Here is a 27,121-nt window from a genome sequence, read left to right on the forward strand (position 1 = left end):
ATACTTTAAAAAAACGACACTGAACTATTTAATAGTTTAATTGGTGTACACTAGTCTGCTTTTGGTAAATTCAATATTTTTTGATATAAAAAACCTTTAAAACATGCTGACTAGTGCAGGTGTGCATTTGAAAATGAACACAATTTGAAGAGCCTTCCCTAGCCAGTGCAATCTGGCAATTTCGACCGGGGCTGTGGCTGGTTTTGCAGGCCTGGTCCGGACGAATTTAATCTTAAACTAGTATAAATGATCAAGGAGTTTTGACCAAGTAAGTGGTTTTGAACACTCACATTTAAAATTCCCTGATATTTTGTGCTGGTTCGGCCAATTCGGCCCAGATTGTGCTGAAGGTACTTGCAGAAATGAGCAGAAACTCTTCCCAGGATTTGTAGTTTTACAAAGAACAAAGAACAGTACAGCACAGGAACAGGCCATTAGGCCCTCCAAGCCTGCGCCGATCTTGATGCCTGCCTAAACTAAAACCTTCTGCACTTCCGGGGACCGTATCCCTCTATTCCCATCCTATTCATGTATTTGTCAAGATGCCTCTTAAACGTCGCTATCGTACCTGCTTCCACTACCTCCAGCAAGTTCCAGGCACTCACCACCCTCTGTGTAAAGAACTTGCCTCGCACATCCCCTCTAAACTTTGCCCCTCTCACCTTAAACCTATGTCCCCTGAGAAAAAGCTTCTGACTATCCACTCTGTCCATGCCGCTCATAACTTTGTAAACCTCTATCATGTCGTCCCTCCACCTCCGTCGTTCCAGTGAAAACAATCCGAGTTTATCCAACCTCTCCTCATAGCTAATGCCCTCCAGACCAGGCAACATCCTGGTAAACCTCTTCTGTACCCTCTCCAAAGCCTCCACGTTCTTCTGGTAGTGTGGCAACCAGAATTGCACGCAATATTCTAAGTGTGGCCGAACTAAAGTTCTGTACAGCTGCATGACTTGCCAATTTTTATACTCTATGCCCCGACCGATGAAGGCAAGCATGCCGTATGCCTTCTTGACTACCTTATCCACCTGCGTTGCCACTTTCAGTGACCTGTGAACCTGTACGCCCAGATCTCTCTGCCTGTCAATACTCCTAAGGGTTCTGCCATTTACTGTATACTTCCCATCTGCATTAGACCTTCCAAAATGCATTACCTCACATTTGTCTGGATTAAGCTCCATCTGCCATTTCTCCGCCCAAGTCTCCAACCGATCTATATCCTGCTGTATCCTCTGACAATCCTCATCACTATCTGCAACTCCACCAACCTTTGTGTCGTCCGCAAACGTACTAATCAGACCAGCTACATTTTCCTCCAAATCATTTATATATACTACAAACAGAAAAGGTCCCAGCACTGATCCCTGCGGAACACCACTAGTCACATCCCTCCATTCAGAAAAGCACCCTTCCACTGCTACCCCCTGTCTTCTATGAGTGAGCCAGTTCTGTATCCATCTTGCCAGTTCACCTCTGATCCCGTGTGACTTCACCTTTTGTACCAGTCTGCCATGAGGGACCTTGTCAAAGGCTTTACTGAAGTCCATATAGATAACATCCATTGCCCTTCCTTCATCAATCATCCTTGTCACTTCCTCAAAAAACTCAATCAAATTAGTGAGACACGACCTTCCCTTCACAAAACCATGCTGCCTCTCACTAATAAGTTCGTTTGTTTCCAAATGGGAGTAAATCCTGTCCCAAAGAATCCTCTCTAATAATTTCCCTACCACTGACGTAAGGCTCACCAGCCTATAATTTCCTGGATTATCCTTGCTACCCGTCTTAAACAAAGGAACAACATTGGCTATTCTCCAGTCCTCTGGGACATCACCTGTAGCCAATGAGGATGCAAAGATTTCTGTCAAGGCCCCAGCAATTTCTTCCCTTGCCTCTCTTAGTATTCTGGGGTAGATCCCATCAGGCCCTGGGGACTTATCTACCTTAATGCTTTGCAAGACACCCAACACCTCCTCCTTTTTGATAATGAGATGACTGAGACTATCTACACTCCCTTCCCTAGGCTCATCATCCACCAAGTCCTTCTCTTTGGTGAATACTGATGCAAAGTACTCATTTAGTACCTCGCCCATTTCCTCTGGCTCCACACATAGATTCCCTTCTCTGTCCATTAAGAGTCCATAAAACAAAAGGGTATACAGTCTGTAGGCTTTGGTGATTTGGCTGGCTTCTAGCTGAATTTGGTGGTCCTGAGGCTTTTAGTTTGAAGAGGTAGATAACTGGTTCAGTTGGTCTCTTTGGAGACAGCGATGTGGACGATTTCCTCCAGTGGGGTTTCTGATTGTGGCTGGAGCATGCAAAGGTGGTCAGTCAACAAGTAGGATTTGAAAGCTTTCAAGCTGGAATGGAGAGAGAGAGCGAGACAGAGCGAGAGCAACCCCCACTTAGGGTCTGCTCATGTCAGAGTCCAAAAGCTTCTCCTCTGCTGCAGAGAAAACACCACTTAAAACCACAGATAGGGAGGGGTTTGTCACATGACAGTCACTCAATGATTCAAACATAGCATCTAGCATATTTCTTCTTCTTGCTGAGAGAACAGGCAGTACCTTCAAACTTTCTGGGTCTTGGTTCTTGCTGGGATATTAGCAGACATTTTGTCTCTCTCCTCACAGCCCTTTGCAACAGTGTTGCAAACTATGTGATCATATTAAGCTGAAAGGGTGACTTTGCTGGCAGCTTGTATTTTGAAAACATCTTGAAAAGTTTTAAAAAAAATATAAATTCAGATGTCCAGCCAGTGGACCAAAGAAAATGTAATTCAACAAAACACACTGGTGTAACAAGTCTGATAGCACAGAAGCAGTGGAAGGGATAAGATAGATGTTACAGAGGTAGAGTCACAAGTCGATATGTAGAAGCTGACCCCATATTTCCAGATTGAAATCACCAAGGAGCAATATGTAATTGAGGAACAAGGATAGATAGGGAATGGGAGGATGGGTTTAAGGAGATGGTTGGTAGTAAAGAAAGGATCCTTTACTTATTTTTGCTCTCCGGGATAATCCTAGAATAGTGGAAAGTTTTGACAGAGTAGACCAAAGCCTGATAGAACATGATAGAAACATATAGGATTTATGACACCGAAGGAGGCCATTCAGCCCATTGTGTCTGTGCCAAAAATGAGCGATCAAGCCTAAGCCCACTTTCCAGCTCTTGGTCCATAGCCCAGTAGGTTATGGCATTTCAAGTTGGTGAGCCAGATCTGATCAGACAGATTTCTGAGGGGATGCCATGAATATAGGTAGGAGAGTTTATATAGAGGAAGATGCTAGCGTAGGCAAGAATATCAGTGAATTTGGAAGAGAGGCGACAAAGGTGATAGATGGAAATTGAAATCACATAGCATGTGGAATCAGTTGGTACAGAGAGTCTGAGGAAGAAAGTTGAAACAAAAGACTTGCATTTATATAGCATCTTTCATGACTCAGGATATTCCAAAGCACTTTACTGCCAATTAAGTATTAAGTTTTCTTTAATTTAGGTCCAATCAATGCTGCCAAATCTCCAAAACAACAGCACTGAAGGCAAATTGGAAAAAAAACCCTCAAACATTAATTGTGGTCCCAATAATGAAAGCAATAGAAATTTGATAACTACACTGTGCAAATGATAGTTGTATTAAAGGAAGGAAATATTGTCACCATCAATACAGTTGATTTCTACCAAAAATAACAATCTTAACATGACCAACAGCTTTATTCTGAATCTAGCTCCCACCAAACTAGGGGCTGGATTTTGTGCTGAAGGCTGGGAGCTCCAGGCTGAAAAGGCAGGGGAAAGCCCGCCACTGCTTTATTGTGCCCCCACACCACCACCACCACCCTACCCCCCCCCCCCCCCCCAACCGGAGTGATCCTTGGGTCTTTAAAATCAAAGTTTCAGGAGCCAGTATCTCCGTCCCCTTAAAGACGGGGATCCCGCCTCCAAGAGCTGCTGGCCAATCACAGGGCAGTGCCACTGGTATCGGTGGCCACTGCTGGTACTGCAGAGGCCTTGGACCCAGGCCCAACACTGGAACCTCAGACCCAAGGTGAGCGAGACGGGGTCACCGGGGCCAGTTTAGCGAGGGCGAGTGGAGGGGTGGTCATGAAGTCCAGGGGGAGGGGGGTTCCCACGGGGTAAACTGGTTCCTGCTGGGGGTCTTCCATAGGCCACAGATTGCCTACAGAGGAGGGACCTCCCACAAGCCCACAGGGAGGGCGCCTCATGCTACAAGGCCTCCGCCTCAAACAGCAGAGGCACCACCCGCGCTGGTAAGATCCCAGTGGCGATGGGAAGAGGCCCTTAATTAGCTATTATTAGGCCACTTAAGGGCCTCAATTGGCTTCAGGGTAGAAAAGCTCTTGTTGACCTATGCCTCCCCTGGGAAGATTGCTTAGCGACGGGGAGGCAACAGGCCCTCTGATGCCCCACCCCCCCCCCCACCCATCGCGATACTCCATGCCCCCCCACCTCTGACCCCCTCAGCGGGTTACACAAAATCCCGGCCCTGCAGTCCATTTGATTCAGTGTAACATCTATTATTAAACCTTAGAATAACAGGAGGTGCATACATTTTCTTTAGCCTGTTTCTCTGCTAGCTTGGCTTCTCTGGCTTGCCTTCTCTCTTCTCGGCTGGCCTGCTGCTCGCGGAATCCTTTCTGCTTCTGCATTGCCAGGGTGATCCATAGAGGCTGGGCTGATTCCACCTTGTCCATGAGCCTTGAGCTGTCCAGAGAATGACGGCTCTGAAGAACAGGTTTCTCTGGAAACAAATTGTGGAAATGATTACTTTTCATCAAAAGGATGTTAGCGAACCAAAACAAGCGATACAAATGTACATACAAATAGAGTCAGATTATTTAATTTAACTGCAAATTGTTTACAATGCTTCAGAAATGAAATCTAAAGAGAGGAAAAGAGCTCAGTAAATATCAATTATTGTAAATGAATAGACATTTTACCCCAAGCTGTAACAAATGGAAATAAAGCCATTCAAATTTATGTTTAATGCTTGCTGGGGCTGAGATGATATCAGTGAAAAGCATATTTCAGTATGAAACAGTAAATATTGAAGACTCATGTTCAGACAAGTAACATTCGTGCCACACTAGTGCCAGACAATGATCATCTCCAACAAGAGAGAATCTAACCATCTCCCCTTGACATTCAATGGCATTACCATCGCTGAATCGCCCATATCAAATCCTAGAGGTTACCATTGACCAGAAACTTAACTGGACCGTCCATGTAAGTACTGTGGCTACAAAAGCAGGTCAGAGACTGGGAATTCTGCAGCAAGTAACTCACCTCCTGACTCTCCAAAGCCTGCCCACGAGCTACAAGGCACAAGTCAACATGCCTGGATGAAGGCAGTTCCAACACCACTCCAGAAGCTTGACACCATCCGAAACAAAGCAGCCTGCTTGGTTAGCATCCCATCCACCAGCTTAAGTGTTCATCCCTCTACCACTGACACATGGTGGCAGCAGTGTATACCATCTACCAGATGCACTGCAGCAACTCGCCAAGCCTCTTTCGACAGCACCTTCCAAATCCATGACCTCTACCAACTAAAAGGACAAGGGCAGCAGAAGCATGGGAACACCACCATCTGCAAGTTTCCCTCTAAGTCACACATCATTCTGACTTGGATCTATATCACCTTCACTGTTCCTCACTATGCTGGGTCAAAAACCTGGTCTCCCTTCCTAACAGCACTGTGAATGTACCTAAATATAAATTTAAAAAAAACACCGACTCCAGGTGTTACCCCACATAATGCCAGATAATGAAAATAGGAGGGGGCCGAAATATTGACATTCAAGTAATTTTAGCAACGAACAGTTGTGAACAAAGAGGCAGGGTTTTCAAGTTGTATAGGATAAATACTGAATTCATTATCTAAATAGGAATTATTACATCTAATAGTGTAATATTGGTATAAAATAGTTTTAAGGGTAAGCTTACTGTTTTGCTCTTTTCTTTGGTCTGCCTGAGAAAATGCAACTTAAAGGGGAATTCTGCAACCTGCTGGGAGACTTCTGTCAATACCATTATAAACTTGACCTTATGGTTACTGTCCTTCTAATTACCCTGCTCTCATCTCTACCTTCTCTACCTCCTCAAGAAAAACATCTGGCCTCCATGCCACACCCACTGACAATATCATGCCTGCGGGATTGAGACACTGTACCACCATTGACCTGATGCACTGCACAAAAAAAAAGCTTGGTAAACACTTGAAGACTGCACTCTAACTGAAGTCAACAATCAGAATTATAAAATATATACATTTAAGATCAAAATGTTAACAGTAATAGTCACATGCTTTCTGTTTCAGAATTTATCATCCTTTCCACACCTGCTGACTGAGAACTGAATTCCTATAGCTGTGGTGTTCAAATCAATCTATATGCTTTTTAATATTTAGAGTCCCTGTACCTTGGAGCTGGAAAGTTAAATTAGTTGCAGGTCAATTTATGATGTTGATAGATATTTGTTTTAACAGCTGAATGTGGTAGCTGCAGAAACTGATGCACAAGTAGGAAAATAGTTCTGCAGATGAACAGACCAGTCAAATAAAGAGGTGTGGATTAACTTCTCACACTTTGTACAGCCGCATTTGAGTAAATAATTGTTTTTAGAACAGTGTTTTGTTCTTTTCATGTGTTTCATGCACATAGCATATTGACCTCGAGGAGGATTTTTGGTACTGGGTATATATTTTGTTCAACCTTATATCAACTAAGAATTAGGGTACTTCGTAAATTAACCTTTTTCCAGTATAAAATAAATCGAATTACTTATGGAACAATGAATACCCTGGGGTGGTCATAACACTGTCATTCAATCAAGGGGTTCAAATAATGGCATAAACTCTGAAAAAGGCATCTTGAGTGCTTTAGAACCATCCTGAAATGAAATGACAGTCTCATAACCTCTGAATGTTGCCAGTGTTTTTCGTGTACATGTAAAGATTCAAAATAGTGGAAGCCAGGGTGTCTGCAAGCTCTTTATTGACATCTGTATGAGCTCACTTAAGTTAATGGAAGAAAGGTCTTTACTGACTTCTGCTTAAGCCCATTCTTCACTTAGCAGCAACCAGAGTTTGACATCTTAAGGGGGACACACCTACACGATACATGGTATAATGTTATTGATCTTATAAAACAGCACATCTTCTGATTTTCCTTGAGTAGCTGCACTGGAGGTTTGCGTGGGTGGGGAGGGGGAATTCAACTTCTATTTGAAACAGGTACAAAGAAGGCAGGCTGTGTGCTTTACCCAAACAAAGCCAGCGTTGTTCAAATGTCCCCAGTGAGCTGTGGGCTCCAAATGGGTCAGCACTGGAGCTCATTCTTTGTGGGATGGTAGCAATTCGGTCAGCTCCCAGCACAACATCTCTGGGAAGTGGAGGAAAGTAGTTGGGGGGGGGTGAGGGTGGTGCTTGAATAGTTGGCAGCAGGCCAGACATTTTTAAATGCCCAGGAGGAGCACTTCTGCACCATGTGAAACACAATAAGAAAAATAAAAAATGTCCTTTTCCAATTTCCAAGTTTCTTGTGGTTGACAGGGCTGTGTCCCGCCCATTTCCCGCACCTCTACCCTCACCACTTCCCCTTCCTCCCAGAACAGCGACAGGGTTCCCCTTGTCCTCACTTCCCACCAGCCTCCGCATCCAAAGGATCATCCTCCAGCATTTCCGTCATCTCCAGCATGATGCCACTACCAAACGCATCTTCCCCTCCCAGCATTCCGAAGGGATCGTTCCCTCCGCGACACCCTCGTCCGCTCCTCCATTACCCCCACCACCTCGTCCCCTTCAAACAGCACCTTCCCAGGCAATCGCAGGAGGTGTAATACCTACCCATTTACCTCCTCTCTCCTCACTATCCAAGGTCCCAAACACTCCTTTCAGATTAAGCAGGGATTTACTTGTACTTCTTTCAATTTAATATACCGTATTCGCTGCTCACAATGTGCTCTCCTCTACACTGGGGAGATCAAACGCAGATTGGGTGACTGCGTTGCAGAACATCTTTGCTCAGTCCGTAAGCATGACCCCGAGCTTCCAGTTGCTTGTCATTTCAACCCCCACCCCCCTGCCCTGCTCTCATGCTCACATCTCTGTCCTGGGATTGCTGCAGTGTTCCAGTGAACATCAACGCAAGCTCGAGGAACAGCATCTCATTTACTGATTAGGCACGCTACAGCCTGCTGGACTGAGCATTGAGTTCAATAATTTCAGAGCATGATGGGCCCCCCTTTTTATTTTTAGTTATTTTTTTCTTTTTTCTTTTTTCTTTTAGTTTGTTTCTACTGTGCCTACCCACTGTTTTTTTAAATGTTTGTGCTTGGAGCCAGGGCTGTTCATTTTACAGTTAATTGACAACCTCTCTGTACTAATGCTTTATCTTTCACCACAGCATTAACATACCGTTTGCCTTTGTTCCATGACCTTCTGGTCAGTTATTCTCTGTGACCTTGTCCTATCAACACCTTCTCTTTTGTTATCTTTTGCCCCACCCCCGCTTTACTTGCTTAAAACCTTTTACATTTCTAATATTTGTCAGTTCTGATGAAGGGTCACTGACCTGAAACGTTAACTCTGCTTCTCTCTCCACAGATGTTACCAGACCTGCTGAGTATTTCCAGCATTTCTTGTTTTTATTTCAGATTTCCAGCATGTGCAGTATTTTGCTTTTATTCAAGTTTTGTTACTTGAAAAACTTCCAGAATTTAATTTGTTAATCTTTTGTAAACAAAAACTCAAGAAAAAAAAATTTCAGAATACTGATTATACTTATCTCTCCGTCACTGTCGTTGCCTTCTTCTATGTCTCTGATGCAATAAAAATACATGTGGTATTGTTTAAGCATGAAATATTACCTGACTAGTGTTTGAAAATTTGCCATGTGCTTTTCAAGTCATTTTGAAACAAATAGAAGTCCTCTTGATTATAGATGCAGCTTGCGCAGGCATAATTCTTAGTTATTCTAATCCATATGAGGAAATTCTGAAAATCATACATGTTCAGACTGCACAGCTATGATTTGTAATTCCCTGCTACTGTTTTGGGTAAAAAAATATCCAATGAAAACATTCGGATGGTAATTGTGAAATAAAAACTTTAATGATGGTATAAAAGATTGCAGAGATAATACTATAGTAAATTTGATATGTTATCATGCAGTATCTAATTTTTCAACATTTTTATTCTGTTTAAGGCCTATGTTAAAAATCAAAAAATTCCGTTTCGAAGCAAAAATGGTACAGGAAAGGACTCAGAATTTTTTCTCATTGTGTACAACTCCGTCATCTGGAATAAATATGTTCAGAGGACAGAAAGCAAGATCTTGCATTTATATAGCACCTTATCACATGCACAAAATTCCCCAAAGCTCTTTACATCCAACGAATTACTTCTGAAGTGCAGTCACTGATGTTACGTCATTATATGCAGCAGGTAGTAGGATGAATGAGCTGTTTATGGCAGTGTTGGCTGAGGGATGAATTCCCTACTCTTCTCCATATTGTGCCATGGGAACGTTTACAGCCACCTGAACAGCCAAACAGGATCTTGGTTTAACATTTGATCTGGCAGACAGCACCCCCAGCAATAAAGCGCTCTCTTAAGTGCTGCACTGAAGCGTTAAACAACATTAGGTGCTCAATTCCTGGAGTGGAGCTTTACTCACAGCTTGTGGACTTTGTGGCAAGTTAGCTCAGTTGCGAGTATAAGTTTGAATGGAATAAATTTGTATCAATTGCAAAACATTTAGATATAATTTTTGAAAATATATTTTATAAGTGATGGATGGCAGAATCAATCATAGGTAAATAAAAAAAATAGTGTTTAAAATAGTAATATTAAGTGTAACAGAAAATTCTCCAGAGCTTGCACAGATCTTCTGCCAAATTTATGACAGATGATCAGCAGAATTCCTACTGAAGTTCAACCTTTGTGTGGGTGAGTTTGGGGATTTTGTAATTTAGATATTAACAAACTAGAATAGGCCTGCTTCATCATTTCAAATTCCACTATTCAAATTCCACTGTAATCCTCAAATAGTTAGCATGAAGTGAGTCTAAAACCGACTCTGATAAACTGCTGAATCTCTACAAATGGGCCGAAATTTTATGCCCCCCCAAAGTGCAGGTTAGTGGTGGGCGGGGGGCATAAAATGGAGTGGGAGGCTTGGGGGCCCTTTCTGACCCGCTCCTGCCTCCGCCGCCAATTTACGCGGGGTGGCGGTGAAAACCGGCGTGCCCACCCCTGGCCAATCAAGGCCCTTAAGTGGCCAGTTAACGGCCACTTAAGGGCCTCCACCTGCCGCCACGGGGATTTTACCCGTGGCTGGTCTGGCGGCCCAGGCCTGAGAAAAGCTGCCTGACAAAAGCAGGCGGCTTTCTGACGGCCTGCCGGGGCGCCCTCGTGATCAGGCACCCTGTGCCCAACGGAGGGCCTCCCCTGATGCCCCAACCATCCCCAATATCCAACAGACACCCCGCCCCCCCCATCTGCCCTATGGACCACACTTGTCTCGCCGGGGCCTGAATGATCACCCCCAGCGAGGCCCCAAAAACCTCAGCGACACAAAGCCCTGGTTAGACCACACCTGGAGCACTGTGAGGCGTTCTGGGCACCACACCTTAAGAAGGATATATTGGCCTTACAGGGATTGTAGCATAGATTTATAGAATGCTACCTGGACTCCAAAGATTAACGTACAAGAAGAGATTAAACAAACAAGGGTTGTATTCCCTGGAATTTAGAATGTTGTCATGCCCAGTAAAGGCATGTCCTATTCAAAACTTTAAACATGGACTGCATTCAGGATAAAATCTTCTGGAGATTAATTTCCTTTTTAAATGAGCCACAACGGACGTTAAAATGCTGCAATAAGATGGCTGCCGAGGGTCAGATGACTTTTGCAATTTTGGCACAGACTCAGAAGTATCTCAAAGTTCCTAACTGAATGACCATGAGTGGAGTGCCTCCTTTGGATGGACATACCAAGACAAAACCATTTGTTGAATTCACACTTCTTACTGTTTGTGGTCTGACCCAAAACTCAATATCTACAGACTCCTAGACTCACTGTCTCTGAGGTCAAAACAAAGGGAGCTGTAGGAAAACAGTTTAAGTAGGTGCAAATGGCCACCATCCATCCCCACTGTGTCGCAATGGCTTCAACCTTCAAATCATTCTGGGCGGACAACAGAAGTATTGATCAGGTGGTCACCCAACCGAAACTTATCAAAAATTACTCCAAGCACCAGGGAGAAACCAGTCAGTCTGAAAACAACATTGCAGAGACAGCAACAAAGACAGAACACCTATGCCTTAAAAGTGGAGATTACAACATCTTAAGGTCTCCAAGCCTGTTTCTTTTCACGTCCACCAGTACAGAAAACCGACCTCCTAGTAATAAGTCTACAAACAATTAACTTTGTGACCTGTTGAAAATCCATCTCTTCGACAGATTCCTGCAACAACTTCAATATAGTTGTAGTTAAAGGAGTTCAATCAGGGCAAATGCGAGGTGATGCATTTTGGAAGATCCAATTCAAGAGTGAACTATATAGTAAATGGAAAAGTCCTGGGGAAAATTGATGTACAGAGAGATTTGGGTGTTCAGGTCCATTGTTCCCTGAAGGTGGCAACGCAGGTCAATAGAGTGGTCAAGAAGGCATACGGCATGTTTTCCTTCATCGGACGGGGTATTGAGTACAAGAGTTGGCAGGTCATGTTACAGTTGTATAAGACTTTGGTTCGGCCACATTTGGAATACTGATTGCAGTTCTGGTCGCCACATTACCAAAATGATGTGGATGCTTTGGAGAGGGTGCAGAGGAGGTTCACCAGGATGTTGCCTGGTATGGAGGGCACTAGCTATGAAGAGAGGTTGAGTAGATTAGGATTATTTTCATTAGAAAGACGGAGGTTGAGGGGGGACCTGATTGAGGTGTACAAAATCATGAGAGGTATAGACAGGTTGGATAGCAAGAAGCTTTTTCCCAGAGTGGGGGATTCAATTACTAGGGGACACGAGTTCAAAGTGAAAGGGGAAAAGTTTAGGGGGGATATGCGTGGAAAGTTCTTTACGCAGAGGGTGGTGGGTGCCTGGAACGAGTTGCCAGCGGAGGTGGCAGATGCGGGCACGATAGCGTCTTTTAAGATGTATCTAGACAGATACATGAATGGGCAGGAAGTAAAGAGATACAGACCCTTAGAAAATAAGCGACAGGTTTAGATAGAGGATCTGGATCGGCGTAGGCTTGGAGGGCCGAAGGGCCTGTTCCTGTGCTGTAATTTTCTTTGTTCTTTGTTCTTCTTTATACAACTAACGAATCCACCAAAGTACACTTCAAGAGTGAAAATGCCTTCTTCACCGGGCCTACAATGCATGCCTTTTCCCTAGGACAAGCCAAAATCATGTAACTTACGAACTAATCCTTTGTTTGTAACTGGTAAAAGTGCTCTCTCCACTTCAACAGCTTTCTTCCTCGAGTGTCTGTGTGTGAGTGGTGAGTGAGTGACGTAGCGTTAGACTTCTGAGATGAATGTGTGAATAAAAATATTTAAAACCACAAAAAGCATGCTGATCATTATTCAAATTGGCCATACACTGAGGGGTTAAGAAAAATACCCATCTTCCTTGTTAAAAACACACTGATTAGGGACAGTAAAGGGAAGGGAACTGGGGTTTCAGTTCTCTCTCAATTATGTCCGTAACAATGTTAAGGGGTGATTTGATCGAGACTTTCAAGATATTAAGGGGAACAGATAGGGTAGACTGAGAAAAATTATTTCCACTAGTTGGGGAGTCTAGGACTGGGGCATCATCAAAAATGTAAAGCCAGATCTTTCAGGTGTGAAATTAAAAAACATTTCTTTACACAAAGCAGTTCAGAATTCTCTTCTGCAAGCATAGGATCATAGGAAATAGGAGCAGGAGTCGGCCATTCGGCCCATCGAGCCTGCACCACCATTCAAACAGATCGTGGCTGATCATCTACCTTGATGCCATTTTCCCCCACTATCCCCATATCCCTTGATGTCATTAGTATTCAGAAATCTATCAATTTCTGTCTTGAACATGCTCAATGATTGAGCTTCCACAGCCCTCTGGGGCAGAGAGTTCCAAAAATTCACCACCCTCTGAGGAAAGAAATTCCTCCTCATCTCAGCCTTAAATGGCTTGTACCATATTCTGAGACTGTGTCGCCTGGTTCTAGACACACTAGCCGGAGGAAACGTCCTATCCAGTCACATCCTGTAAGGATTTTGTAAGTTTCAATGAGATCACCTCTCATTCTTCGCAACTCGAGAGAACACAGGCTCAGTTTCTGCAATTTCTCCTCATAAGACAATTCGGCCAACCTAAGGTTTAGTCTGGTGAACCTCCATTGCACTCCCACTATAGCAAGTATATCCTTCCTTAGATAAGGAGACCAAAACTGTACACTGTACTCCAGCTGCGGTTTCACCAAGGCTTTATACAATTGCAGCAAGACATTTATTCCTGTACTCAAATTCCCTTGCAATGAAGGCCAACATACCATTTGCCTTCCTAATTGTTTGCTGTACCTGCATACTAGCTTATAGTGACTCATGAACAAGGACACCCAGGTCTCATTGGACATCAACACTTCCCAACCTCTCACCATTTAAGAAATGTTCTGCCTTTTTATTTTTTCTATCAAAGTGAATCACTTCACACTTACCTGGGGTTTAGGAGAGGCATCGGACCTGCGAGGAAAAAGCCTGGAGCAGGAGACTATAACTCGGGACTGAGGCTCGAGGCCCACACTTACCTGGGAGTCAGAAAGGCACATATTGGGAGCTCCTTGAAATCAGCGCCCGCTGAGGTTGAAAAAATGATGACATCACAGCAAAGTCGTAAGCTGCTCGGTTGGTGAATATCTAGTGCAAGTGGTGTCTGTTTGTAAAGAGCTTGACACATTCAGTACTTTTAGGAAACGTGGGTTAATAATTGGATGGTAGAAGAAAGGGACCCGCTGGGGGCTTTCTTGCAGTTCAACAGTGCAATGCGCTTAGCGGCTATGACAGGTTCCAGCTCCTCAGTATGAGATTGAAACCAGTCTGCATTCCTCTTCGCACTTTTGCCGTAGGTGGTCAAAGCTGACTCATAGATGGCGTCTCTAATGTGGGCCCACATGGTCTCAGCATCCCCTGTGGGAGTGTTTTGAAGGGCTGTGACAAGTGAGTTTAGAAATTTTTGTAACAGCTGTGGATGAGAAATTCTGCTCGTGTTGATGCGCGGGTGGCCCTTCTGCTTGGAATGATGCAACTTCTTTCGTCTGAGTCTAACCTTGCTGCACACCAGGGAGTGGTCGGTGTCGCAGTCCGCGCTGTGGAAGCTGCGTGTGATTTGAACGCTGTTTAAGGAGGCTCACCTTGTGACGATGAGGTCTAGCTGGTGCCAGCGACGCGATCTTGGGTGTCTCCATGAAACCTGGTGACAGGGTTTAGTGTGAAAGAACGAGTTGGTGATGCAGAGGTTATGATAGGTACACAACTCAAGCAGTCTCTGCCCATTCTCATTCATCCTTCCAACGCCATAGCGCCCAAGGCAGGAGGGCCATGAGTCATGGTCGGCCCCTACCCTGGCATTAAAGTCCCCCAGCAGGAACAGGTGTTCAGTGTTGGGGATGCTACTAATGATATTATGGAGTTCCTCGTAGAACTGGTCTTTAGCTTCAGGTGGGGAGCAGAGTGTTGGAGCATAGATGCTGAGTAGGTGTACTGGACTAGAGGTGGTGAGCAGTCGGATGGACAGTATGCGTTCCGAGCCATTTGAGGGAGGCTCTATCATGCTGAGCAAGGAGTTTCTGATGGCGAAGCCCACTCCATGCTGTCTTGGTTCTTCAGGATCCCTGCCCTGCCAGAAGAAGGTGTAGTCTTGCTCTGCTAGAAATCCACTCGCGGGGAGGCGTGTCTCCTGAAGTGCTGCAATATCTACATTGCGTCTGCTGAGCTCGTTGTTAATGATGGCGGTCTTCCGAGAATCGTTGATTTGAGTAAGGTCTTCCGACAGGCCAGGACACATGTTCTGACGTTCCAGCTTGCAAAGCTGGTACCTTCTTTCCTTTTTTCATGTTGTTTGGTGTGGTGTTGCATCAGCGAGTTAACATCCGTAGCATTTAAAGCAGCCAGAGGCACTGCACAAAGAACAGCCAGGCGCTGCGCAAATGACTACTGGCAACACCTATGCTGTCATATTCAGCTGGCCTTAGACACCGGAAACATCAGAGGAATGTATGATGGCATTAAGAGCGCTTTTGGGCCAACCATCAAGAAGATTGCCCCCCTCAAATCTAAATCAGGACAGAATCACTGACCAACGCAAACAAATGGACCGCTGGGTTGACCACTACCTAGAACTGTACTCCAGGGAGAATGTTGTCACTGAGGCGGCCCTCAATGCAGCCCAGCCTCTACCAGTCATGGATGAGCTGGACGAACAGCCAACAAAATCGGAACTCAGTGATGCCATTGATTCTCTAGCCAGCGGAAAAGCCCCTGGGAAGGACAGCATTACCCCTGAAATAATCAAGAGTGCCAAGCCTGCTATACTCTCAGCACTACATGAACTGCTTTGCCTGTGCTGGGACGAGGGAGCAGTACCTCAGGACATGCACGATGCCAATATCATCACCCTCTATAAAAACAAAGGTGACCGCGGTGACTGCAACAACTACCGTGGAATCTCACTGCTCAGCATAGTGGGGAAAGTCTTCGCTCGAGTCGCTTTAAACAGGCTCCAGAAGCTGGCCGAGCGCATCTACCCTGAGGCACAGTGTGGCTTTCGAGCAGAGAGATCGACCATTGACATGCTGTTCTCCCTTCGTCAGCTACAGGAGAAATGCTGCGAACAACAGATGCCCCTCTACATTGCTTTCATAGATCTCACCAAAGCCTTTGACCTCGTCAGCAGACGTGGTCTCTTCAGACTACTAGAAAAGATTGGATGTCCACCAAAGCTACTAAGTATCATCACCTCATTCCATGACAATATGAAAGGCACAATTCAACATAGCGGCACCTCATCAGACCCCTTTCCTATCCTGAGTGGCGTGAAACAGTGCTGTGTTCTCGCACCCACACTTTTTGGGATTTTCTTCTCCCTGCTGCTTTCACATGCGTTCAAGTCCTCAGAAGAAGGAATTTTCCTCCACGCAAGATCAGGGGGCAGGTTGTTCAACCTTGCCCGTCTAAGAGTGAAGCCCAAAGTACGGAAAGTCCTCATCAGGGAACTCCTCTTTGCTGACGATGCTGCTTTAACATCTCACACTGAAGAGTGTCTGCAGAATCTCATTGACAGGTTTGCAACGAATTTGGCCTAACCATCAGCATCAAGAAAACGAACATCATGGGACAGGACGTCAGAAATGCTCCATCCATCAATACTGGCGACCACTCTCTGGAAGTGGTTCAAGAGTTCACCTACCTAGGCTCAACTATCACCAGTAACCTGTCTCAAGATGCAGAAATCAACAAGCGCATGGGAAAGGCTTCCACTGCTATGTCCAGACTGGCCAACAGAGTGTGGGAAAATGGCGCACTGACACGGAACACAAAAGTCTGAGTGTATCAAGCCTGTGTCCTCAGTACCTTGCTCTCTGGCAGCGAGGCCTGGACAACGTATGTCAGCCAAGAGCGACGTCTCAATTCATTCCATCTTCGCTGCCTCCGGAGAATCCTTGGCATCAGGTGGCAGGACCGTATCTCCAACACAGAAGTCCTCGAGATGGCCAACATCCCCAGCTTATACACACTACTGAGTCAGCGGCGCTTGAGATGGCTTGGCCATGTGAGCCGCATGAAAGATGGCAGGATCCCCAAAGACACATTGTACAGCGAGCACGTCACTGGTATAAGACCCACCAGCCGTCCATGTCTCCGCTTTAAAGGCGTCTGCAAAGGCGACATGAAGTCCTGTGACATTGCTCACAGTTCGTGGGAGTCAGTTGCCAGCGTTCGCCAGAGCTGGCGGGCAGCCATAAAGACAGGGCTAAATTGTGGCAAGTCGAAGAGACTTAGTAGTTAGCAGGAAAAAAGACAGAAGCGCAAGGGGAGAGCCAACTGTGTAACAGCCCTGACAAACAAATTTTTCTGCAGCACCTGTGGAAGAGCCTGTCACTCTAGAATTGGCCTTTATAGCCACTCCAGGCGCTGCTCCACACACCACTGACCACCTCCAGGCGCTTACCCATTGTCTCTCAAGATAAGGAGGCCAAAGAAGAAGAAAAAGAAGAAGAAAGGTAAAAGTTTTTTTCTTGAACTCTTAAGTACCTACCTTATACACACAAGATCAGGGGGTAGGTTGTTCAACCTTGCCCGCCTAAGAGCGAAGACCAAAGTACGGAAAGTCCTCATCAGGGAACTCCTCTTTGCTGACGATGCTGCATTAACATCTCACACTGAAGAGTGTCTGCAGAGTCTCATCGACAGGTTTGCGGCTGCCTGCAATGAATTTGGCCTAACCACCAGCCTCAAGGAAACGAACATCATGGGACAGGACGTCAGAAATGCTCCATCCATCAATATCGGCACGCTCTGGAAGTGGTTCAAGAGTTCACCTACCTAGGCTCAACTATCACCAGTAACCTGTCTCTAGATGCAGAAATCAACAAGCGCATGGGAAAGGCTTCCACTGCTATGTCCTGACTGGCCAACAGAGTGTGGGAAAATGGCGCACTGACACGGAACACAAAAGTCCGTGCGTATCAAGCCTGTGTCCTCAGTACCTTGCTCTCTGGCAGTGAGGCCTGGACAACGTATGTCAGCCAAGAGCGACGTCTCAATTCATTCCATCTTCGCTGCCTCCGGAGAATCCTTGGCATCAGGTGGCAGGACCGCATCTCCAACACAGTAGTCCTCGAGGCGGACAACACACCCAGCTTATACACACTACTGAGTCAGCGGCGCTTGAGATGGCTTGGCCATGTGAGCCGCATGGAAGATGGCAGGATCCCCAAGGACACATTGTACAGCGAGCTCGTCACTGGTATAAGACCCACCGGCCGTCCATGTCTCCGCTTTAAAGACGTCTGCAAAGGCGACATGAAGTCCTGTAACATTGATCACAAGTCGTGGGAGTCAGTTGCCAGCGATCGCTAGAGCTGGCGGGCAGCCATAAAGGCGGGGCTAAAGTGTGGCGAGTCGAAGGGACTTAGCAGTTGGCAGGAAAAAAGACGGAAGTGCAAGGGGAGAGCCATCTGTGTAACAGCCCCGACAACCAATTTTTTCTGCAGCACCTGTGGAAGAGTCTGTCACTCCAGTATTGGCCTTTATAGCCACTCCAGGCGCTGCTCCACACACCACTGACCACCTCCGGGCGCTTACCCATTGTCTACCGAGACAAGGAGGCCAAAGAACAATATACACACAGAAGAAGCTGATTGGTGAATAAATTTACTTTTTATTTTCTAGTCTCCAGTTTCAAGTAAATAATCTGAAAGCAAGCTGAAGATGTGGCAGGACAGCTTGGCGGCATGGAATACCCATCCTGTGACATGTGGGGAGTCGTGGACGCTTCACGTGGCCTAGACGATCACATGTGCAGTAAGTGTCTCTAGCTGCAAAAACTTGAGCACCATGTTTTGGAACTCGCGTGGAGGTTGGAGTAACTGTGGTGCATCCTCAAAGCTGAAAACTAGGTGGATAGCACGTTTAACAAAGTGGTCACACTGCAGATTAAGAGCATGCAGGCAGAGAGGGAAGGGGTGACCACTTGGCAATCTAGAAAGACCAGGCAGGTAGTGCGGGAGTCCTCTGAGTCTATCTCACTCACTAACCAGTTTTCTGTTTTGGATACTGGTGAGGGCGATGGTTTGTCAGAGCCAAGAGCTAAGTCTGTGGCACAACAAGTGGCTGAGCTGCACAGGTTGCAGCGGGGGGGGGGGGGGGGTGCGGTGGGCAAGAAGAGTGGAAGGGCAATACTGGTAGGCGATTCAATAGTTAGGGGAACAGACAGGCACTTCTGTGGTCCTGGACGTGACTCCTGGGGTGTTGGGACCGGTTCTGGTGCAGTTGGGACCTGTACAAGATGGATGGATTACACCTTAACAGGACCGGGACTAATATCCTCGCAGGGAGATTTGCTCGTGCTGTTAGGGAGGGTTTAAACTAGCTTTTAAGGGGATTGGGAACCTACAAGGGAACTCAGGTACGTGAAAAACAAAGCTGGTTATGGGAAGTTGTAAAGCTGTGAATGAAAGCAGAAAGCAGCAGAAACAAATGCTAGACCCAACCAGGGTCAAAATACAGAATAGTGTGAAAAAGGCGGAATTAAAGGCACTCTATCTGAATGCACGCAGCATTCGCAACAAGGTAGGTGAGTTGTTGGCACAAGTATAATTAAACAGGTTTGATTTAATTGCCATTACAGAGACGTGGATGCAGGGTGACCAAGACTGGGAACTGAATATTAAAGGATATTTGACATTTAGGAAGGACAGGCAAAAAGGAAAAGGAGGTGGGGTAGCACTGATAGTAAGGGATGGAATCAGTGCATTAGTGAGAGAGGATCTTCGATTGGAAGAACAGGATGTAGAATCTATTTGGGTGGATCTAAGAAACAGCAAGGGGCAACATTAATTGGTAGGAGTGGTTTACAGGCCACCAAACAGTAGTAGTAACGTAGGGCATGGTATAAATCAGGAAATTAGAAGTGCATGTAGCAAGGGCAATGCAGTAATCATGGGTGACGTCAATCTACATATAGACTGGATAAATCTCATGAGCACCAATGCTGTGGAAGAATTCCTGTAATGTGTCCGAAATGGTTTTCTGGAGCAATATGTTGAGGAACCAACTGTGGAATAGGCTATTTTGGATGTAGTATTATGCAATGAGAAAGGGCGAATTAGTAATCTGGTGGTAAAAGTGACCATAGTATGATAGAATTTTCCATTAAGTTTGAAAAATATGTCGTTCAATCCGAAACTAGGGTCTTAAGGGCAATTGTGAAGGTATGAGAAGCAAGTTGGCCATGGTGGATTGGAAAAATACATTAAAAGGTTTGATGGTAGACAGGCAACAATAAATTCTTTATTTAAAGAATAAAGATTCAAAAAAACATACATTCCTAAAGGCAAAAGAACCCAATAAAGAAAGTGAGTCAGCCGTGGCGAACAAAAGAAGTTAAAGATAGTATTAGATCAAAGGGGGAGGCTTATAAAGTTGCCAAAAAAAGTCATAAGCCGGATGATTGGGAGCATTTTAGAATTCAGCAAAGGATGACCAAGAAATTGATAAATAAAAAAAATTGGGGCGGCACAGTGGCGCAGTGGTTAGCTTCGCAGCTCCAGCGACCCGGGTTCAATTCTGGGTACTGCCTGTGTCTGCGTGGGTTTTCTCCGGGTGCTCCGGTTTCCTCCCACAAGCCAGAAGACTTGCAGGTTGGTAGGTAAATTGGCCATTATAAATTGCCCCTAGTATAGGTAGGTGGTAGGGAAATATAGGGACAGGTGGGGATGTGGTAGGAATATGGGATTAGTGTAGGATTAGTATATATGGGTGGTTGATGGTCGGCACAGACCCGGTGGGCCGAAGGGCCTGTTTCAGTGCTGTATCTCTAAACTAAACTAAAGAGAGAATAGAATATGAATGTAAACTAGCAAGAAATATAAATACAGATTGTAAAAGATTCTGTAGGTATATAAAAAGGAATAAATTAGCAAAGACAAATGTGGGTCCATTACAGGCAGAGACAGGATAATTTAGAATGAGAAATAGCAGAGAAGCTAAATAGTTACTTCATGTCTGTCTTCACAAAGGAAGATACAAAAACTCTCCCTGAAATAATTGAGATCCAAGGGTCTAGTAAGAAGGAGGAACAGAAAGAAATTAAGATTAGTAAAAAAAGTAGTATTGGAGAAATTAATGGGACTGAAAGTTGATAAATCCCCAGGCACCCCAGGAGTGTTGAAAGAGATGGCTACAGAGATAGTAGATGCATTGGTGATCATCTTTCAAAATTCTATAGATTCTGCAATGGTGCCTGCAGATCAGAAGGTTGCAAATGTAACCCTACTGTTCAAGAACAGTAACCAACGGATCAGATCTAAGCTCTGCAGTCCTGCCACATCCAGCCGTGAATGGTGGTGGACAATTAAACAACTAACTGGAGGAGGTGTCTCCACAAATATCCCCATCCTCAATGATGGGGGAGCCCAGCACATCAGTGCGAAAGATAAGGCAGAAGCATTTGCAACAATCTTCAGCCAGAAGTGCTGAGTTGATGATCAATCTCGCCCCCTCCTGAAGTCCCCAGCATCACAGATGCCAGACGTCAGCCAATTCGATTCACTCCGCGTGATATCAAGAAACGACTGAAGGCACTGGATACTACAAAGGCGATGGGTCCTGACAATATTCCGGCAATTGTACTGAAGAACTGTGCTCCAGAACTTGTCGCACCCCTAGCCAAGCTGTTCCAATATAGCTACAACACTGGCATCTACCCAGCAATGTTGAAAGTTGCCCAGGTATGTTCTGTACACAAAAAGCAGGACAAGTCCAACCCGGCAAATTACCGCCCCATCAGTCTACTCTCAATCATCAGCAAAGTGATGGAAGGTGTCATCAACAGTGCCATCAAGCAGCACTTGCTTAGCAATAACCTGCTCAGTGATACCCAGTTTGGGTTCCGACAGGGCCACTCAGCACCTGACCTCATTAGAGCCTTGGTTCAAACATGGACAAAAGAGCTGAACTCAAGAGGTGAGGTGAGAGTGACTGCCCTTGCCATCAAGGCAGCATTTGACTGAGTATGGCATCAAGGAGCCCTAGCAAAACTGAGGTCAATGGAAATCAGGGGGAAAACTCTCTGCTGGTTAGAGTCATACCTAGCGCAAAGGAAGATGGTTGTGGTTGTTGGAGGTCAATCATCTGAGCTCCAGGACATCACTACAGGAGTTCCTCAGGGTAGTGTCCTAGGCCCAACCATCTTCAGCTGCTTCATCAATGACCTTCCTTCAATCATAAGGTCAGAGGTGGGGATGTTCGCTGATGATTGCACAATGTTCAGCACCATTCGTGACTCCTCAGATACTGAAGCAGTCCGTGTAGAAATGCAGCAAGACCTGGACAATATCCAGGCTTGGGCTGATAAGCGGCAAGTAACATTCGCGCCATTCAAGTGGCGGGCAATGACCATCTCCAACAAAAGAGAATCTAACCATCTCCCCTTGACATTCAACGGCATTACCATCGCTGAATCCCCCACTATCAACATCCTGGGGGCTACCATTGACCAGAAACTGAACTGGAGTAGCCATATAAATACCGTGGCTACAAGAGCAGGTCAGAGGCTAGGAATCCTGCAGTGAGTAACTCACCTCCTGACTCCCCAAAGCCTGTCCACCATCTACAAGGCACAAGTCAGGAGTGTGATGGAATACTCTCCACTTGCCTGGATGGGTGCAGCTCCAACAACACTCAAGGATTTCAACACCATCCAGGACAAAGCAGCCCGCTTGATTGGCACACCATCCACAAACATTCACTCCCTCCACCACCAACGCAGTGTCAGCAGTGTGTACCATCTACAAGATGCACTGCAGCAACGCACCAAGGCTCCTTAGACAGCACTTTCCAAACCCGTGACCTCAACTACCTCGAAGGACAAGAGCAGCAGATGCATGGGAACATCACCGCCTGCAAGTTCCCCTCCAAATCACACACCATCCTGACTTGGAACTATATCGCCGTTCCTTCACTGTCACTGGGTCAAAATCCTGGAACTCCCTTCCTAACAGCACTGTGGGTGCACCTACCTCACATGGACTGCAGCGGTTCAAGAAGGCAGCTCACCACCACCTTCTCAAGGGCAATTAGGGATGGGCAATAAATGCTGGCATAGCCATTGACACCCACTTCCCATGAACGAATTAAAAAAAGAGAGAAAATGGGGAACTACAGACCTGTTCGCCTGACGTCCATGGTAGAGAACATACTAGAATCTATTATAAAGAATGTGATTACTGGACACTTAAAAAATAATGGCCTGATTGGGCAGTGTTAACATGGATTTATGAACGGGAAATCATGTTTGACAAACTTGTTAGAGTTTTTTGAGGATGTTACCAGCAGAGTGGATAAGGGGGAACCTGTGGATGTGGTGTATTTGGACTTCCAGAAGGCTTTTGATAAAGTACCACATAAGAGGTTAGTAAGCAAAATTAAAGCACATGGGATTGGGGGTAATATACTAGCATGGATTGAGGATTGGGTAACAGGCAGAAAATAGAGAGTTGGAATAAATGGGTCATTCTCAGGTTGACAGGCTGTGACCAGTGGGGTTCCACAAGAATCGGTGCTTGGGCCTCAACTGTTCACAATCTATATCGATGATTTGGATGTGGGGACCAATTGGAATATTTCCATGATTGTGGATGTCACAAAACTTGGTGGGAATATGAGTTGTGAGGAGGATGCAAAGGGGCTTCAAGGGGATTTGGACAGGCTGAGTGAGTGGACAAGAACATGGCAGATGGAATATAATGTGGATAAGTATGAGGTTATCCACTTCAGTAGGAGGAATGGAGGTGCAGAGTATTTCTTAAATGGTGAAAGATTGGAAAGTGTTGATGTCCAAAGGGACCAAGGTGTCCTTGTCCAAAAGGCACTGAAAGCTAGTATGCAGGTGCAGCAAGCAATTAGGAAGGCAAACGGTATGTTAGCCTTTATCGCAAGAGGATTTGAGTACAGGAGCAAAGAAGTCTTGCATCAATTGTATAGAACATTGATGAGGCCGCACCTGGAATATTGTGTGCAGTTCTGGTCCTCTTGCTTAACGAAGGACATGCGCGATGCCAACATCATCACCCTCTATAAAAACAAAGGTGACCGCGGTGACTGCAACAACTACCGTGGAATCTCCCTGCTCAGCATAGTGGGGAAAGTCTTTGCTCGAGTCGCTCTGAACAGGCTCCAGAAGCTGGCCGAGCGCGTCTACCCTGAGGCACAGTGTGGCTTTCGTGCAGAGAGATCGACTATTGACATGCTGTTCTCCCTTCGTCAGATACAGGAGAAATGCCGTGAACAACAGATGCCCCTCTACATTGCTTTCATTGATCTCACCAAAGCCTTTGACCTCGTCAGCAGACGTGGTCTCTTCAGACTACTAGAAAAGATCGGATGTCCACCAAAGCTACTAAGTATCATCACCTCATTCCATGACAATATGAAAGGCACAATTCAACATGGTGGCTCCTCATCAGAGCCCTTTCCTATCCTGAGTGGTGTGAAACAGGGCTGTGTTCTCGCACCCACACTTTTTGGGATTTTCTTCTCCCTGCTGCTTTCACATGCGTTCAAATCCTCTGAAGAAGGAATTTTCCTCCACACAAGATCAGGGGGCAGGTTGTTCAACCTTGCCCGTCTAAGAGCGAAGTCCAAAGTACGGAAAGTCCTCATCAGAGAACTCCTCTTTGCTGACGATGCTGCTTTAACATCTCACACTGAAGAATGCCTGCAGAGTCTCATCGACAGGTTTGCGGCTGCCTGCAATGAATTTGGCCTAACCATCAGCCTCAAGAAAACGAACATCATGGGGCAGGATGTCAGAAATGCTCCATCCATCAATATTGGCGACCACGCTCTGGAAGTGGTTCAAGAGTTCACCTACCTAGGCTCAACTATCACCAGTAACCTGTCTCTAGATGCAGAAATCAACAAGCGCATGGGTAAGGCTTCCACTGCTATGTTCAGACTGGCCAAGAGAGTGTGGGAAAATGGCGCACTGACACGGAACACAAAAGTCCGAGTGTATCAGGCCTGTGTCCTCAGTACCTTGCTCTACGGCAGCGAGGCCTGGACAACGTATGCCAGCCAAGAGCGACGTCTCAATTCATTCCATCTTCGCTGCCTTCGGAGAATACTTGGCATCAGGTGGCAGGACTATATCTCCAACACAGAAGTCCTTGAAGCGGCCAACACCCCCAGCTTATACACACTACTGAGTCAGCGGCGTTTGAGATGGCTTGGCCATGTGAGCCGCATGGAAGATGGCAGGATCCCCAAAGACACATTGTACAGCGAGCTCGCCACTGGTATCAGACCCACCGGCCGTCCATGTCTCCGTTATAAAGACGTCTGCAAACGCGACATGAAATCGTGTGACATTGATCACAAGTCGTGGGAGTCAGTTGCCAGCATTCGCCAGAGCTGGCGGGCAGCCATAAAGACAGGGCTAAATTGTGGCGAGTCGAAGAGACTTAGTAGTTGGCAGGAAAAAAGACAGAGGCGCAAGGGGAGAGCCAACTGTGCAACAGCCCCAACAAACAAATTTCTCTGCAGCACCTGTGGAAGAGCCTGTCACTCCAGAATTGGCCTTTATAGCCACTCCAGGCGCTGCTTCACAAACCACTGACCACCTCCAGGCGCGTATCCATTGTCTCTCGAGATAAGGAGGCCCAAAAGAATACTTGCCACAGAGCAAGTGCAGCGGAGGTTCACCAAACTGATACCTGGGATGGTGGAATTGTCCTATGAGGAGAGATTGAGGAGACTGGGCCTGTATTCTCTGGAGTTTAGAAGAATGAGAGGCGGTGAAAGGAATGAAAGGATGAGAGGAATGAAACTGGACAGACCACCCGGCATCGACCTCGGCACCGGAAATGACAACGGCAAACCCAGCCCTGTCAACCCTGCAAATTCCCCTTACTAACATCTGGGGGCTTGTGCCAAAGTTGGGAGAGCTGTCCCACAGACTAGTCAAGCAACAGCCTGACATAGTCATACTCACCGAATCATACCTTACAGACGCGGCACAGTGGCGCAGTGGTTAGCACCGCAGCCTCACAGCTCCAGCGACCCGGGTTCAATTCTGGGTACTGCCTGTGTGGAGTTTGCAAGTTCTCCCTGTGTCTGCGTGGGTTTCCTCCGGGTGCTCCGGTTTCCTCCCACAGCCAAAAGACTTGCAGGTTGATAGGTAAATTGGCCATTATAAAAATTGCCCCTAGTATAGGTAGGTGGTAGGGAAATATAGAGACAGGTGGGGATGTGGTAGGAATATGGGATTAGTGTAGGATTAGTATATATGGGTGGTTGATGGTCGGCACAGACTCGGTGGGCTGAAGGGCCTGTTTCAGTGCTGTATCTCTAAACTAAACTAAAAAAACTAAGACAATGTCCCAGACACCTCCATCACCATTCCTCCATCATTATGTCCTGTCCCACCGGCAAGATAGACCCAGCAGAGGTGGTGGCACAGTGGGGTATACTGTTGGGAGGGAGTTGCCCTGGGAGCCCTCAATATTGACTGTGGACCCCATGAAGTCTCATGGCATCAGGTCAAACATGGGCAAGAAAACCTCCTGCTGATAAGGTCTAGGCGGCTAAAGAAAGACGAAGCTTTGAAAGAATATCGGGATTGTAGGCGCAATCTGAAACGAGGAATTAAGAGGGCTAAAAGGGGTCATGAAATATCTTTAGCAAACAGGGTTAAGGAAAATCCCAAAGCCTTTTATTCATATATAAGGAGCAAGAGGGTAACTCGAGAAAGGATGGGCCCACTCAAGGACAAAGGAGGAAAGTTATGCGTGGAGTCAGAGAAAATGGGTGAGATTTTAAACGAGTACTTTGCATCGGTATTCACCGAGGAGAGGGACATGACGGATGTTGAGGTTAGGGACAGGTGTTTGATTACTCTAGGTCAAGTCGGCATAAGGAGGGAGGAAGTGTTGGGTATTCTAAAAGGCATTAAGGTGGACAAGTCCCCAGGTCCGGATGGGATCTATCCCAGGTTACTGTGGGAAGCGAGAGAGGAAATAGTTGGGGCCTTAACAGATATCTTTGCAACATCCTTAAACACGGGTGAGGTCCCGGAGGACTGGAGAATTGCTAATGTTGTCCCCTTGCTTAAGAAGGGTAGCAGGGAAAATCCAGGTAATTATAGACCGGTGAGCCTGACGTCAGTGGTAGGGAAGCTGCTGGAGAAGATACTGAGGGATAGGATCTATTCCCATCTGGAAGAAAATGGGCTTATCAGTGATAGGCAACATGGTTTTGTGCAGGGAAGGTCATGTCTTACCAACTTAATAGAATTCTTTGAGGAAGTGACAAAGTTGATTGATGAGG

The 27,121-nt window shown here is 46.0% G+C and overlaps 1 protein-coding gene across 1 annotated transcript in view; it reads right to left on the bottom strand.

Annotated features, from left to right (window-relative positions):
• Positions 1–27,121, bottom strand: part of cracd (capping protein inhibiting regulator of actin dynamics) — a 119,204-nt gene that overhangs the window by 20,587 nt on the left and 71,496 nt on the right. Inside the window, exon 6 of the mRNA XM_068057049.1 lies at positions 4,575–4,765. Coding sequence (XP_067913150.1) covers positions 4,575–4,765 — 191 coding nt within the window. The remainder of the gene's footprint in view (positions 1–4,574; positions 4,766–27,121) is intronic.

This window comes from Heterodontus francisci, chromosome 1 (genome assembly GCF_036365525.1).
Source record: "Heterodontus francisci isolate sHetFra1 chromosome 1, sHetFra1.hap1, whole genome shotgun sequence".
NCBI lineage: Eukaryota > Metazoa > Chordata > Chondrichthyes > Heterodontiformes > Heterodontidae > Heterodontus > Heterodontus francisci.